This window comes from Leopardus geoffroyi, chromosome B3 (assembly GCF_018350155.1).
Source record: "Leopardus geoffroyi isolate Oge1 chromosome B3, O.geoffroyi_Oge1_pat1.0, whole genome shotgun sequence".
Taxonomy (NCBI): Eukaryota; Metazoa; Chordata; class Mammalia; order Carnivora; family Felidae; genus Leopardus; species Leopardus geoffroyi.
Genome location: NC_059337.1, coordinates 118,153,645 through 118,168,814, shown reverse-complemented (window position 1 = coordinate 118,168,814; position 15,170 = coordinate 118,153,645). Strand labels below are relative to the sequence as shown.

General features: G+C 47.5%; 1 protein-coding gene across 7 annotated transcripts in view; it reads left to right on the top strand.

The window, feature by feature from the left end:
- The window catches only part of DPF3 (double PHD fingers 3), a 267,179-nt gene that overhangs the window by 124,366 nt on the left and 127,643 nt on the right, over positions 1-15,170 (top strand). For all 7 annotated transcript variants that reach the window (XR_006705142.1, XM_045451443.1, XM_045451447.1 and 4 more), the window contains exon 3: positions 6,608-6,715. Coding sequence is in view for 6 of the 7 variants with exons in the window: in XM_045451443.1 (XP_045307399.1) it covers positions 6,608-6,715 (108 nt within the window). In the remaining variant the exon portion in view is untranslated. The remainder of the gene's footprint in view (positions 1-6,607; positions 6,716-15,170) is intronic.

Sequence of the window (15,170 nt, the reverse complement as noted above, 5' to 3'; positions counted from 1 at the left end):
GTAAGTAACAGTGAGTGTGAGATACTAGCCTAGGACAGAGTAAGAGCTCAGTAAATGTTAGCTTTGTTACTGTGTCGGTTTTTGAGTGTGATGGGACCGGTGAGGGGCTTGGGAACCCCTGAGCCAGAAGGGGCTGGCAGCATCCTGGATTTGAGGCTTACCTCACCAGTCTTGGCCCATGGGACATTAGAATGGAATAGTAGAGAGGGAGAGAAGCTCATGGAGAAGAAGGGGCAGGGTTCTGGGAGAGGATGGTTGGGGAGCTGGATGGGGAGCTGGATACAGAGCTGTGCTGAGTGCTAGGGTATGGTGCCTAGTGCCCAGGACTCCAGGCTATCGGGGAGAAGAAAAGACACTGTGGCCTGGGATGGTTCAAGGGGCTTCACTGAACAGGCGGTCCACAAAGTCAGGACAACTTTTAAATAAGCCAAGGACCAGGAAATATTATGGGTCTAAGTGCTTACGAAATACATCTTGTCTACTCCTCAAGCCCTACCTAGGGACTTATTACTCATCCCTCCAGTTCTGTAGAGGCGGTCCAATTGGTGTTTTCAATCACAAACATTAGTGGAACACCTGTTATGTCCTGGGCCCTGGGAATATAAATATGAGTAAGAGTTGATCTAGTGCAAAGTTCCTTATGTAGGAGTTTTTCGAACTGCAGTTGCCTTGGTGTATTTCTGATATTCTGGTTTAGTAGGATTGGACCGGAGCCCAGGCACCAGCCCTTTTCAATAAATACTTATACAGTTCTGATGCCCAGTTTTGATGAAGAACCCCTGACTTGTGTCATTATCTCTTTATAAATATGGAGGCTGTTGGTGACCCATTGTGGAGGCACCTGTGGGAGCAGCATGCAGAGGAGCTCTTTAATGGCAGTGATGGTCTGAAGAGCAGCCTGCTGTTCCATCCCTTTCCTGTCCAGTAGGGGGTAGGCAAGGGGGAGATGAAAAAGGGAAGCAGTGTTTGGATTCTTAATTTGGAGCCTTAAATCCTGTTACCCCAATCTGAGTGGGTGTGACCACTGCCTCTTTCCTCTAACTCCCATGCCCTCTAGTTCCTTGGCCTCTCAGTTGGCTGTCCTTCAAACCCAAGTGGGTGGATGGGATGGATGGCTTGGATACAGGTGACACCTGTCCACTCTGGGGACAGAGGGTGAACAAATTGGCATAAATATAGGAAGTCTTTGATTCAAAATAAGGGTGAGGCAAAACTGTTTATCACAGTAAGAGTTGATCAACCACAGGAAGTCTGTCTTGTGAAGGAGTGAGGTTTCCATTGCAGGGAGGGTTCAATGGTGGCTGCTGATCCCCCTCTCTGAGAGGCTTCAGGGAGAGCCCTTCTCTGGGTGAACTGCCACTGCTCAACTCTGGTTGGGGGACGAAGGCATTACTCCAGTTCTTTTCTTCTTTTCAAACCCTGTTCCTATCCCCTATCATCTTTACTTCCTTTCTATCTCATTTCATCTTCTGAATTCTTTTAAAAAGTTAAAAAAATTTTTTAATGTTTATTTTTGAGAGAGAGAGAGCGAGAGCGCAAGCCTGAGCATAAGTGGGGGAGGGAGGGGCAGAGAGAGAGGGAGACACAGAACCTGAAGCAGGCTCCAGGCTCTGAGCTGTCAGCACAGAGCCTGACTCAAGGCTTGAACCCATGAATCACGAGATCATGACTTGAGCTGAAGTGGGATGCTTAACTGATTGAGCCACCCAGGCGCCCTTATTTTAAAAATTAAAAAAAAAAAGTTTATTATTCATTTTGAAAGAGAGAAAGAGCATGGGAGAGGGGAAGAGAGAGAGAGAGAGAGAGAGAGAGAGAGAGAGAGAAGAGAATCCTAAGCAGGCTGTGCACTGCCAGCACAGATCCTGATGCGGGGCTCAATCCCATGTATCGTTGAGATCACTACTTCAGCCAAAACCAAGAGTTAGATGCTTAACCAACTGAGCCACCCAGGCGCACCCATCTGGGTTCTTAATAGCTCATGCCATGTCTGTCAGGGATAATGATACTTAGGGTCCACCTGCTGACTTGATCGATGCTGGTAACAAGTGACTTGTCTGGAATCTGCTGACCATACAGGCATCAAGCCCATCCTGCTGATTTTTTTCTATGGAGACAGTTCTCCCTCCAGCAAGTGTGTGAGTTTGTGAGTGTGTGTGTGTGTGTGTGTGTGTGTGTGTGTGTGTGTGTGTGAGAGAGAGAGAGAGAGAGAGAGAGAGAGATACTTGTGCTTGTACATGAGTATGAGTGTTGTAACTGAAGTTGCAGCTCAAAGGAAAAGAAAAGCAGTTTGCTCAGTGGGGTATGTGAATGGAGGGGTAGCTGTGGCCTTGGTTACCAGGGAAGACTAGTCGGCCCTCTTGTCTCCTGCCTCCTTTCCCCCCTCCTCCATATTCCCCCTAGCCCCAGGCTCACTCCTTCAGGTTAATTTCCCTGGCTGCAGCTGTGACTCCCTCGTCCTCCTCCCCTTTCCCTCCCCTCTCCATCTACCACACACACAGGCTTTGAGTTATGTGCCTCCTGTTCTAATGAGATAAACAACATAACTCTCACGGGGCTGTGCTCGTCCCTCTATAAGTGGAACTCCAGGGCTGAATGCATTGGCCCTATAAAGGCACCCTGGTGCTTGTCAGCCTAGGGAGGAGGGCAAGGAAGGGGGGCTAGAGCCTCGAGAGAGTTCTTGGGGTCATTTGCTTGTTGAGATGAGGTGGAGTCAAAGCAAACATCAAAGAGAGGCCTATTTCTACCCTCATGGCTAGAGGAGCAAAGAGCAGCATGGGCACGTGGGGTGGGGGCCTTGTCATGCCACATGGCCATAGAGTCCAGATTCGTCTATGTCCGCTAACTCATGATAATTAGTAACTGACGTTTGCACAAGGCTTCATGGTTATAAAGAGCTTCTTCTTGAATATAAGCGAATGCCTACAACAGCCCCTGTAAGGTAGGTACTATTAACACTCTTGTCTAATGGGCAAGGAGACAGGGTCAGAAATGTGTGGTGATATTTCCAAGGTTACAGGGTTGGTGATAGGAGGACTCATGCTCTTCCTCTGCATCACAGGGCTTCTGTAATCCATCAGAGAAAGTTAAAGAATGAAATAAAAATAGTCCCATCTTCTGGCCATTCGGACTACTTAAGCCCAGGAGAGTGAGTGGGTCTGCAGCTATAAACGGAGGGGCCCGAGGCTGCCTTGGTGTTGCTGACCAACACGTGCAGCGACCACAGTCTCAGGGAGGGCATAGGCCCTTGGGCAAGTGTTGACAATTTTGACCTCTTGTCATTTAGATCTTTTGAGAGTGCTGGTCTGGACCAGTCCCTTCTTACTCACCTGCTTTTGGTCAGGTTGGAAATACTTTGAAGCAGCCTGTGGGGCAAGAAGGAGCCTAAGGCATAGAGACTGCCATCTTGGGGTGGATTCTGTGCTCACTTCTGAGCCTGCCTCTGGGGTCCCTCTTGGATGGTTTGAATGTGGGTGGATGAGTCTCCTGGAACCAGGAATAGTAGGTCATTCACTTTCTGCATTTCTGAATCTGATTCAGTTCTGGTTAAATTTATTGGTAAGTACTTCTTGAGGTGCCTACCGGGTATTGTGCTAAGTACTGGGGATACCAGAGATGGGCACGGTTCCTGTCATTCTGGATTTTATAAAACGAGTAGGGGAGACATTCTAGTAAGCAGGCAATTAATGACAACACCTTGGGGGAAACACTGGGAACCTTGAGACACTTTAGAGAAGGCCATTTAACCAGTTTTGGTATATCAGAGAGAACATCTAGGCAGTAACTAGATGATGCTTAGACATCCAGAGGTCCTTGGTCAGACACTGGAACAATCTATAAGGTTCTTGAAAAAATAGTTGGCCCAATTCTCCCACCCACTTAAATTCAGATTGGGTAGGTCTGGCATGAATTTTTAGTCTTGAGGTTATTAAGAAGTTCTCCAGGTAAGGGCACCTGGGTGGCTCAGTTGGTTAAGCAGTCAGCTCTTGGTTTTCGCTTAGGTCATGATCTCGCGGTTTCATGGGTGTGTTTGAGCCCCATGTCGGGCTCTGTGCTGGCAGCATGGATCCTGCTTGGGATCCTCTCTCTCCCTCTCTCTCTGCCCCTCCCCCATCGCACTATTTCTCAAAATAAATACATAAACTTAAGGAAAATTAAAAAAAAGAAGTTCTCCTTGTAATTTTTGGGTTCAATCTGGATTAAGAATCACTAACCCAATGTTATATTTAAGTGATGGATCACTAAATTCTATTCCTGAAATCATTATTACACTTTGTTAACTAACTTGGATTTAAATAAAAAAATAAATTAATTTAAAAAATATACTAAGAACAGAATCTCAATACATTTAATTTGTGCTTAATACTTATATTATGTAGATATAATACTGAACATAACTGAATAATAAGCTGCTATAATTATAATTGATTTCTGTGTTCTTTATTATTATTATTTTATTGAGGTATAACTGATAAATAGAATTGTAAGATAGTTAAAGTGTAAAAAAAAAAAAAAAAGAATCACTAAGCCAAGATGAGTAGGGATTGGTGGGACCTGTTTATGGGATGCAGAGTACTGGGTCAGCCTTTGTACTTGGCCTTTGTTGGGATCATGGGGAATACCAGGCTTAGAGGTGGCTCAAACTTTGGGAAGACATCAGAATCAATGCAGCCATACAGGAGTTCTAGGGTCAGAGGTGATAGGATCATGGAGTGAATCACATCAAAAACATTGAACTATTCCCAGTGATGCCTTCCCTCAAAGAGAGGTCAAAACTGGACCTTCCATGGGAGGGAGAGCAGCCTTACTGTGATTCATTTAATCTTCTCTAAATCAACCACAAGTCTGGTCCTCAGAGAACGGGGAACTCAGAGCTTCTGGATCCTCCCACTGTGCAGAAGCTATGAAGCTATCAACAAAATTAAGTATTGGGATGACTCTTGGACACCACAAGTCCTTAGCTCATGACACCAGAGATTTTTCTGGAGCCTCTAGGCTCTATGACCCTTGATGGTTTCTGAGAACCAAAATGGGGAGGGGTAGGGACCTTCAGCTGCTTCACAGACTTACAACCTGTGGGAACAGCTGTGCAATTAAAAATGAAACTTAGCACATAAAGAGAATTTGAAAATTTTGGTTCCTTTAGTACTGGAATAGTTGTCTCTGCTTTGGAACCCAAACAAATGAATGGGTAGAGATGACTAGTAAAAATGAAAAATGAATAAATGGATATATAGCAATGAAAGTTTTGTAGATTTTCCCTACAAATGGTCCCCAAATGGCAGACAGCAGATGGAAATAGGGTCCTGATATCTTCTAAGCCCCGTGGTCCTAGGTCTAGGAAATGACCTCCTCACATAGGTCTGACAGTTGTCACAGGCCACATTTATCTACAGAAGACTGAGTTGTGACTAATTAAATGAAGCTGGAATGTATTCATTCACTCACTCATTCATTCATTCAGCAAATGTTTAGTTTGATTCTTCTATGTGTCAGGCACAGGTCTAGTTCTGGGGATTCTGATGAAAATAAGACAAAGTCCCTGTTGTCACCAGGCTTTTTACTCTAGCAGGAGTGGACTGCTTGACTTGCTGGGTTCTTTTGGGTGTATTCAGGCAGTTTTTTAAGTCTGCACATTGCCTAACTAGTCTTAAGCCCTCCTCCCTCTCCTCCCAGCCTCCACCCCCTGTCTTTTTTTTTTTTTTTTTTTTTTTTTTTTGGCATAGACCGTTGTCTACTGTGGAAAGTCCACATTTCTCCAACGCCTCTGGCTACCACACTATGTGCCACAGGAGCCATAAGACTGTGGTCTGATAAGCAGGGAGGATCCTCATGGGGTGGTTGGTATGACAGATGATGCTGGTGTGGAACTTTGTTGCCAGAGTTCAAATCTAAATGGAGACTCTTGAGAGACAGTATGGTTAGTATATAAGCCCAGCCACTGGACTCTTGTCCATTTCTTCCTGTAAGGCCCAGGCAAGTGGGCAGGGTTGCACATGTATCCGGGCTCTGCAGGAATGAGTCCGGAGCATGGTCACCAGAGTAGGCTTATATTCTGATGGGGGTTGCTTAGGGCTCCCATTGGCTTTAGCAAGCTGCCAGCAGCTAACAGTGGGTGGAGAAAGCCAGTAGGTAGGAAATCTGGCTCCTTGATCCTGTTTCCTTGAAATGCTTCTCAATCCAGGCTGTCTACAGGTAGGCAGATTGACTTCTGCTGCTTTGCCTTGAAGGGAACCTCCTTAACCTGGACCTGGGTAGAGGAGCAGTTGATGGGTAATACCTAGGGGTCCACTGCCTTGGAAACACTGCAGTGCAGTTAAATCTGGAAAGGTCCCTCTGATCTCCCAGACCAGGAGATCTGAACTGTCTTAGTCATGGTGATGGCGTAGGCTTACTGAGACAGCATGGTGGAGTAGACAGAGCAAGGGTCCTGGGGTCAGATGACCTAATACTGCTTGTGCTCTACCATCAACCAGCTGTGTGACCTTAAGTCACTTTACCTTTCTGGGCTTCAGTTTCCTTTCACTGTGAGTGAGAGGGTCAGACAAGGAATTTTCCAAGGCCCCTTCTAGCCTGGAGCCCTTAACCTTTATGCTGTCTCTATCCACAGGCCTCGCTCCGGGCCAGCTATACACATACCCTGCTCGTTGCTGGCGTAAGAAGAGACGATTGCACCCACCTGAGGATCCAAAGCTTCGGCTGCTGGAAATAAAACCTGGTCAGTGCCCTCTGAAGCTTGGTTGGGCCCATGGTGGGAGAGGTGGGAGAAGGCTGGGCTGGCCCAGGACAAGTTTGCTTTGCTCCTTTGTCTATAGAACTGAGTTCTCTGGGAGACTGAACCTGCCCCGTGGTGCCCAAAGGTGTTCCTCTGTGCCTTCTCTCATGTGTAAACATGTGTATGTGTTCACCTGAGTGTCTCTTTCCTGTGGTGTCTTGTGCCTTCTCTTTCCTCTTGTCTCCCTCTTGTCACTCCTTGGAGTAAAGCAAGCCGACAAGGGTGGGAACAGACCCACGAGGAATGCCTTTCCAGACTAGAGCCGAAGGAGCTATAGCTCCTTTGGGTTGTGTGACACTTCTTGTGGCCTCAAGTGAAGAAACCTTCTTCTAGCTTCTGTGTTTCTAAGGAGAGCATAACCCCCGCCCCCTTAATGTGAATGAACTTCAGGAGCTTCTTACCTGAGAAGGGCCACTTGCTAAAAATAGAACCCATCTTGGGCATGGAAATGGAAGAGTCTGGGTTCAAAATTTGCCTCTCGGTGATTGCTTGTGGCCACGCAGAAGGAATTGGTTAGTTTTCTTGACTACTGATCTGTTATAACCCTTCTGACTAGACGGCCATCTTCAAAAAAATTTTTTTTTAATGTTTATTTGTTTTTGAGAGAAAGAGAGAGAGAGAGAGAGAGAGAGAGACAGAGACAGAGTGTGAGCAGGGAAGGGGCAGAGAGAGAGGGAGACACAGAATCTGAGGCAGGCTCCAGGCTCTGAGTTGTCAGCACAGAGCCCAATGCAGGGCTTGAACCCGCGGACCGCAAGATCATGACATGAGCTGAAGTTGGATGCTTAAGCGACCGAGCCACCCAGGCGCCCCTAGATGGCCATCTTCAGACCTGGATCTGAGTTGCAGAAAGGCCAAGTGATTGCCTTGGGTCTTCAGCCTTAAAGGAACCTCTGGTTTTGGAGGTGCAAGGGCTGCAAAGTGTCTCAGGCTGGCGTGAACAATGCTGTTCAGTGGAACAAAGGCACAGCTGGCATTTCCCCTCACCAAATAATACAGACCTGGCTGCCTTAGGTTACTAGGCTGCCCAAGGTTACTTCACTCCTGCCTTTCCACACTGACGTCTGAGGCTGTGTTTTCTCTGCAAAATCTCTATTTACAGTTGCTTGGGATGCTTTCGCTCCCGGTTCTATGGTTAAGCCTGTATTGATTGTTTATTTTAACCCAGATTTCATTCTTGTAGAAGTTTTATTTGTTAGAGATGGGGGCGGGGTGGGGACTAGGGTTTTCAGTGAGCTCCATCCAAGATTTCAGTGGCCCTGCAGAATTTACAGACCCTTGCAGACACTTCAGGGTGATGACTGAGGTCGTTCCAAACTTCCTGAGGTGCAGGTTGTAGGAGAGCCAAGTCTCCCCCAGTGGTATAATCTAATGGAAAGATAACGCAAGCCACATGTATCATTGTATACTTTCTAGTAGCCACACTGAACAAAGGAGAAAGAAACAGGTGAAGTTAATTTTAAGTATGGATTATATTCAACCTAAGATGGCCATAATATTATCATTTTAGCATGTAATCAATGTAGAAATTATGAGTCAAGACATTTTACATTTTTTTCTTGTATTTTTTTTTTTTAACTCCAGTGTTATATTTTACATGTGTAGCGCATCGCGTTGCAGACTAGCCACATTTCAAGCGCTCGGTTATCACACGTGGCTGGTTGTGCCCATATCGGTTGGAGTGGTTCTAGAACTACACTCACAGTGCGCTCTTGATCGGCAGCACAGCATCCCCAGGGAGGTTGGGACAGATGTCGAATCTTGGGCCTCACCCCAGACCTGCTAAATCAGAATCTGCATTTTACCACATCCCCAGGACTGCGTTCCCACAAGGCACACTGAAGTTTGGGAAACAGTGGTTTTAAAGTGTTTTAAAGGTGGCCAGACCACAGGTCGGCATGGCATGACTTCACATCATCCGTGTTTCTTTATTAAACCTGAATAATTGTTGATATGAACAATTTATTGTGGAGGTGGGGACGTCCTCCTTCTTTGTTCCAGAATCATCCATCCTGTTCTTCTGGAAGTGCCATGGATGAGTGAGGTGGTAATCCCCGACTCGGTCCTTGCCTGGACCAATTGAATTCTACCCCACTCAGAGCTTTGCAGTAGGTGCTGTAGCCAGAGGCTGAGTACGTGCTGGGTTGGCTGTGCGGATTTTGAAGGGAGGGTGTTATTTAGGTGTCCTGTCACCAGCTGGATGTGTCTCCATGTTGGAGTATGTGGACCCTCTGGGTATATTTCCCCATCAGTTAATCAGAGGTACCAGGTTTTTGAGATTCTTTAAGAGATTTTCTATGCACGCACCAAGAAGAACATCCATATGACCTTTTCCTCGTCTTTTGACCCAGCACAGCCACCTTGCATTTTGCCCATTCCATTTAAAAATGTGCCTCAGGCATTGGCCATATCAACATATAAGGAATTTCCTCATTCCATTTTTACAGTTACACAATATTCCATTGTATGAATATACCACACCTATTTTAACCAGGCCCTCTCAGTTTTTGTTTCTAATGTTCCCAATTTAATAGGAGATGTGGTGAGCATTTTCACGTTCATATATGAATTCATATTAAATTTCCTATGTGAGGCTACTCCTACGTAATTTGTTAGTTTAAAAGATTTTATTACAAATACTTGACATTAATTTTTAATTGTTAGTCTTTACTCTTAACATTTGTATAGAAAGTCTTTCTTAAGACCACTTTGTATTAGACTAATTGGATTGTCTTTTATGGGACCAAAGATATTTCGTGCTATAAAATAAGTCAGACAGCATTAGCTCCAATTGCCTATTTTGAGAGGTCCAGGCAGGTTAGGAGATGTACTCAAAGTCACACAGCAATTCCTGTGGGAATGTGCATAGAATCCACATTGGTTGATTTCTCTGTTCAGTGCTTTTTTTCTGCTTCTTCATGCCCTCAGAGGTATACTAACTTAAAAAAAAATTCCCTTACAAACTTTATTTTATGATTATGAAACTAACATATAAGTGATTAAAATGCATCCAAGAGATAGTTGGAATTCTCCTTTAGTAATAAGTGTCAGATGCACAAATCAAACTAGCCTAAGGAAAAAAATAGGGAAGTTGGTTCATATAACGGTAAATCTCAGAGTTTTGCTGGTTTCAGGCATAGCTGTATCCAGGGGCTCAAACACTGAAGTGAGGGCTCTGTGTCTCTTTCCACCTCTAACTCTCATCTCCTTGTGGGGGAGACAAGGTGGCCATCAGCAGCCCCAGGCCCAGCACTCATTACACTCAGCAGAAAGCAGTCCCCTTCGAGAGCTGTGGCAGAGAAGTGGCGGGAAGGACTGATTAGCTGGCTGAGTTTATGTCTGCCCTACCAATCACTGCCACCCAGGGGATGGAGAACCCTGATTGAATCATCATCGTCATTATCATAACCAGTGTCTGAACAGCACACTGTAATTTACAAAGCCCTTTACAAAGCATTTTCATTTATAGCATTTCCTTTGGTCCCTACCAGAGCCCTGGGAGGTGGAGAAGGAAGGAAGGGATAAAAGTGGAATAAGCCTACTTTATATGTTAGGGAAATCAGGCTGTGGGCAGAGCCAAGGAAGGTTTACTGTGCTGCTCACATATCTGGGAACTGACAGTCTCATTGTTGGTGAGACTGAGTAAGAAGTTATTTTATGAGTGTCTGGCCCTTTTGTCTACAGACATTTACTTTGAGCACACTGGCCTCCCAGTGGCTGACTGTGGAGCAGCTGGCATCACAGCTGGCTTTGGACTTGCCCCATCCTTGGGCCTGCCATGACCTGTAGGGGGTGGGAAAAGGAAGAATCCTAGGGTTGGTGGTTTGCTGGGGCCAAGTACCCACCAGTGCCTCATGTCCTCATGTCTGTCTACGATTATTTGAAAGATTTCCTTGGGCTCTGCCCTCATGCTTGGGGCAGTGGTTGAGGTGGCTGTTCCAGATCTCAGGGTGGCCCAGAGCCCAAGTCAGCTAGGGTCCGATGGGAGGACCCTCTCTGGAAAAAGTGAGCACCAGCTTGTTGAGGATGTGCCCTCGGAGGCGTAACCCTATCCCGATGTGGCAAAAGATCCTAAGTAAGTTGGGCTCACCCAAGGCAGGCTCATTCTCCCGTGCCAGAATCCAGGCTGGCAGTAAACATCCAGGCCTGGAATAAATAACTTTTCGAATGACAGAGCTCTTTCTCAGATGAACTGGTTTCTCCTCTTTGGGGGATCAGATCTACTGCTAAGCCAGCTAAAAACAAAAACCCCAATGCCTTGGGCCAAAAGTGTGTCATTTCCATATACTGTTCTGAGTCCCGACTCCTGGGGCCAGGCTTTCAGGCTGTACCACCACACCAGCCTGCCACCACAGGTTGTGAATGAAGATGCCAGGAGAGTGCCTGAGAGTAGGTGATAAGGAACCTAAGCCTCGGACCTCAAAGCGTCAGGGTCCATCTAGAGAATGCTAAGCAGCGTGTATCATTCTCTTCCTAGAGGCGGCTCCCATTTGAAATGGAATTTTTCACACAAGCCAAAATGTCAGAAAAGGGCCTTCATCCAGGGCCTCAGCTAGCCTGGATGGCATCTTTGTGCAGCAGTAGAAGGCGCCCCCTCTGGGCGGACATTTATAAAAAAATGATGTCCCTTTTGGTGGGTTAGTAGAGCTCAAGCTGGATCTCAGCCACTCTCTGTCTGTCCCCTTGGCAGGTCCCCACCTTTCAGCGGCTCTGCCTCATCGTTTATAAAATGCAGTTTCCAGCTGAGAGGACTCTTTCCCTTTTTTTTTGGATATTATGTCTTCCCCAGCACCGGGTCAACTTGGACAATATTTTAAAATGACTGTCTCTTATTTTTACTCCTTTTGATTTGGGTTCAAAGAGAATGAGGTGTTTTGGCAGGTAGTTTTGAAGGTGACTCAGAGTAGAGTCATGGTCAGAGTCCCCGGACCATTTGCTGCAAATTCCTAGAAGGTGAGGACAGTCAGGTGGGGTGAACGAAGGCCCACCTTCCCAGAGACAGAGGAGAAGCTGAAGGAAACAGAGATGGGGAGAAAGGCTAGGGATTGCCTCTCTTCGACACACTGCAGTGGAATTAGGTATAACCTTGTTGAAGGTCAATGCTTAGTACCTATCAGTATTTAAAACGCCCATGCCCTTTGACCTAGAAATTCTGCTGCTAGGAATTCATCCTATAAATAAATAGATACTCCCAGTGTGTAAGGTCACCCATTGTGACATTGTTCATAACAGCAACAACAATGACAACAAAGAATGGGAACAACCAGAAGGTCCGTTGATAGTGGACTAGTTAAATACATGGTACATTCATAAAATGCAATACTATTTTGCCTTTTAAAGGAATGAGTAGGAAAAAAATGGAAGGATGTCGAAGATATACTACTAAGTGGAAAAAGAAAAGCAAATTGCACAACATTATGTGTAATCCTTTTTGGGCAAACCTTGCTGAAAATCGATAATCAATTTGTCCAACCTGAGCTGAATCTCTTTAAATTTATGGAAACTAGAAGACTAAGTTTATGTTGAAAGAAAACCAATGAATGAAGCAATCAATCCTTGGCACCCCTCCACCACCCAGCCCCCATGATGCCATCCTCTCGTCTCTCTTCCCTCCCAATCTCCTGCTGTGAGTCTCCTGAGGTCCCCTTGACAAGCTCCAGGAACGTGGTTATGTCTGTGACACTTGGAGCCTCCCTTGGGCTCCACCGTCAGCACCCTCATTTCCTTGGGGGAGAGGGAGAGGAGTTCCCCTGATTTGTGAGAGATGGGGGCACTGGCCCGGAGCAGAATTGTCTCAAGGCACGAGTTTCCTTCCATGTCAGTCCCCCCTATGGATAATGAGGAGATGCCACAAGCAATTTATCATGCCAACACCCAGCTTGTACCTCTTGTCTTCCTTTGTGTCTCTGCCTGAATCCTGCCAGTGGTGGGCAGCTTTCAGTAACAGAGGCCATCAGGTAAGAGTTGTCCTTGACCTCAGGTCTGCAGAGCTGAGAGCTCTGTCAGGAAACCAGGTCGGGGCAAGGGGAGAGGGTATAGATCCCAGAACCTTGAGGGCCCCTGGAGAAGGTCTGAGGACAGGGCTATAGAACCACCTACCTCCTACCTGTGGTTCAGCACCGCCCCCCCCCCCCCCCCCCCCAAAACACAGAGCTCATCTGGGCTGAGGCCACATCTCAGGACAGGGAGTGGGGAGGTGATCATGGCTGCCGCTCAGTCACTGTTCAGAGTGAAGTTACACACTGTTGGGGCACACTCATCCTGCTGCTCTCATCCCATCTCCCACGGTGTGAATATGCCATCCTGCCTGTGTTTCTTTACTACTTGCTGAAAATAAAAATGTGTCTGTGTGCGGGTGGGATGGGGCTGAGAGCGGGGGAGAGCTCTCTGGGACTTGAAAACATTCTGTGTCCCTGGACCTATGTGTTTCTCACGCCTAACATCACCCCTCCAATCTGTCTTGAATAAATATCTTGCAACCTCCTACTTGCCTGGGCGTCTGAAGGACAACACATACAACATTATTTCTCTCCGCTGACTGACAATGGAGTTCAGTGTTCCCTGCAGCTTGCACTTGGCTGCAGAGGCGAATGCAAGGTGTTTCAAGGCGCAGCCATCACAATTCGTGCAACATGAGGACTGGAGCAGAGGCCTGGTGCCAGAGAGGGGCCTCCCCTGGACCATTTCCCCAAGAATGGAGCTCTGTCCTTGCGAAGGGGGAGCCGAGCTGGCAGGAGAGAAAGGTGGATAGTAAATATCCACCAGAAGGCCCTGAAGCAGGGCAGATGTTGGGCAAAAGCCAGCTGATTAAAAAAGAGGCCTTTAACTCCATTTTGTGTGTGTGTGTGTGTGTGTGTGTGTGTGTGTGTGTGTGTGTTTGAATGAAGAAAAGAAAAAGGCTGGGAACAAACTTTTACTTGTGTTTCTCTGGATTAAATGCTTGGATGGTCTGCTTAGATCAATTTAGCATCTTCCAACCCCAGACCTCTTGGTCCCCCTGGTCTAGGGCAGATTTTACCTTCGTTTCAGAGGTTGGGGAACTGTGGCACTGAATCAGGAAGTTAATTTCCCAGGGGGTATCAGCGGTGAAGCCAGGGAGAGAACCCTAAGGGGGAGCCTGTTGGAACTGGTGCCATGTCGCTCCAGGACCCAGCACACACATTCATGGCGGTGTCCTCAGACCAAGAGTTCTTTTCCGCCAGATGTTCATTCTGCTCCCGGAATGTACCTGAGGCCTTGTAAATCCCTTCTGCTTCAGGATACTTGGGGAGCAACACGGCTCTCTGCCACCCTTGCCAAATTCCAAGGGTGATGGGAGGGAAGGCAGCCAGGAATAATAGGGTGTTCTGGTTATTTCTCCTGTGTGTGTGTGTGTGTGTGTGTGTGTGTGTGTGTGTGTGTGTTTTGCCTTTGGCAGCCACTCAATGACTGGGGATGAATGACCAGGATAGTCATCACCACACGTTGTTGGGGGAGCATGAGCGGAAGGGCAGGAACCCTGGGGGGATGGTAGCCCTGGGTGCCTCAAAGAAGAGGGTGTCCTAGCAGACCAACAAGCAAGTCACAGAGATCCTCAGGAAGGTGCTTCCAAGTGGGGGCCGTCCAGGCAACGGGGCTTGAGTCCCGCCTGCTTGGGCAGGGGTTGGGGGGGTGCTGCTTCATCTGCCTAGGGTGCTGTCCCTGCCACACTGAACCGCCAGAACTCTCCAGATGGGAGCAGGCTGCGGCCAACTTCCCCAGCTTTTGCAAATCCTGCATCTTAATTAGTTCCCTACTGCTTCTGTACATGGCCCACATTTTAATAGTCTCCAGGCTTCTTCCACCATTTGCTCTCTGATGTTCGGTGTGATTTCTCTTCTCCTCGAGACAGTCCCCTGATTCCTCCAGCACCCTCCCGGTCCGGGAACAACTTAAGGAGCACCGATGTGCCAAGCATGTAGCCCGAGATTGATGAGCCTGTCAGCTGGCTCCCTCTGCCCCTCGCCCTCCCTCCTTCCCGGGTGCTCCTCACGGGGATGAGCCAGGCGGGGGTGGGCGAGATGGGAGGCGAAGGAAGGGACCCGTGGAGCCCCCGGCCAGGTGTGAGCCAGTGGACACCGTGACCTTCTCCTGGCCCGCAGAGGAGTCTGGCTGTGTCCTTCCAAGGGAGAAGGACGCTCCGGCTCCCACCCACATCTGTCAGTGCTTATCTGGCTCCGCACGGGGGGTGCCTGAGCTTGGTACAGCTGGGAGAATGGATGCCTTCAAGTGCATCAGGGGGAAATGACCAGTCATTTATCTCCTTCCTGCGGTGTCAGAGCCCGCAGCCATCCATCCTGGAGGCTTGCAACGGCAGCTTCTTCAGCTCGCGTCGGCCTCAGGAACAGGAGAGCCGGGGAGAGGTGGGCAGGCCGCTGCG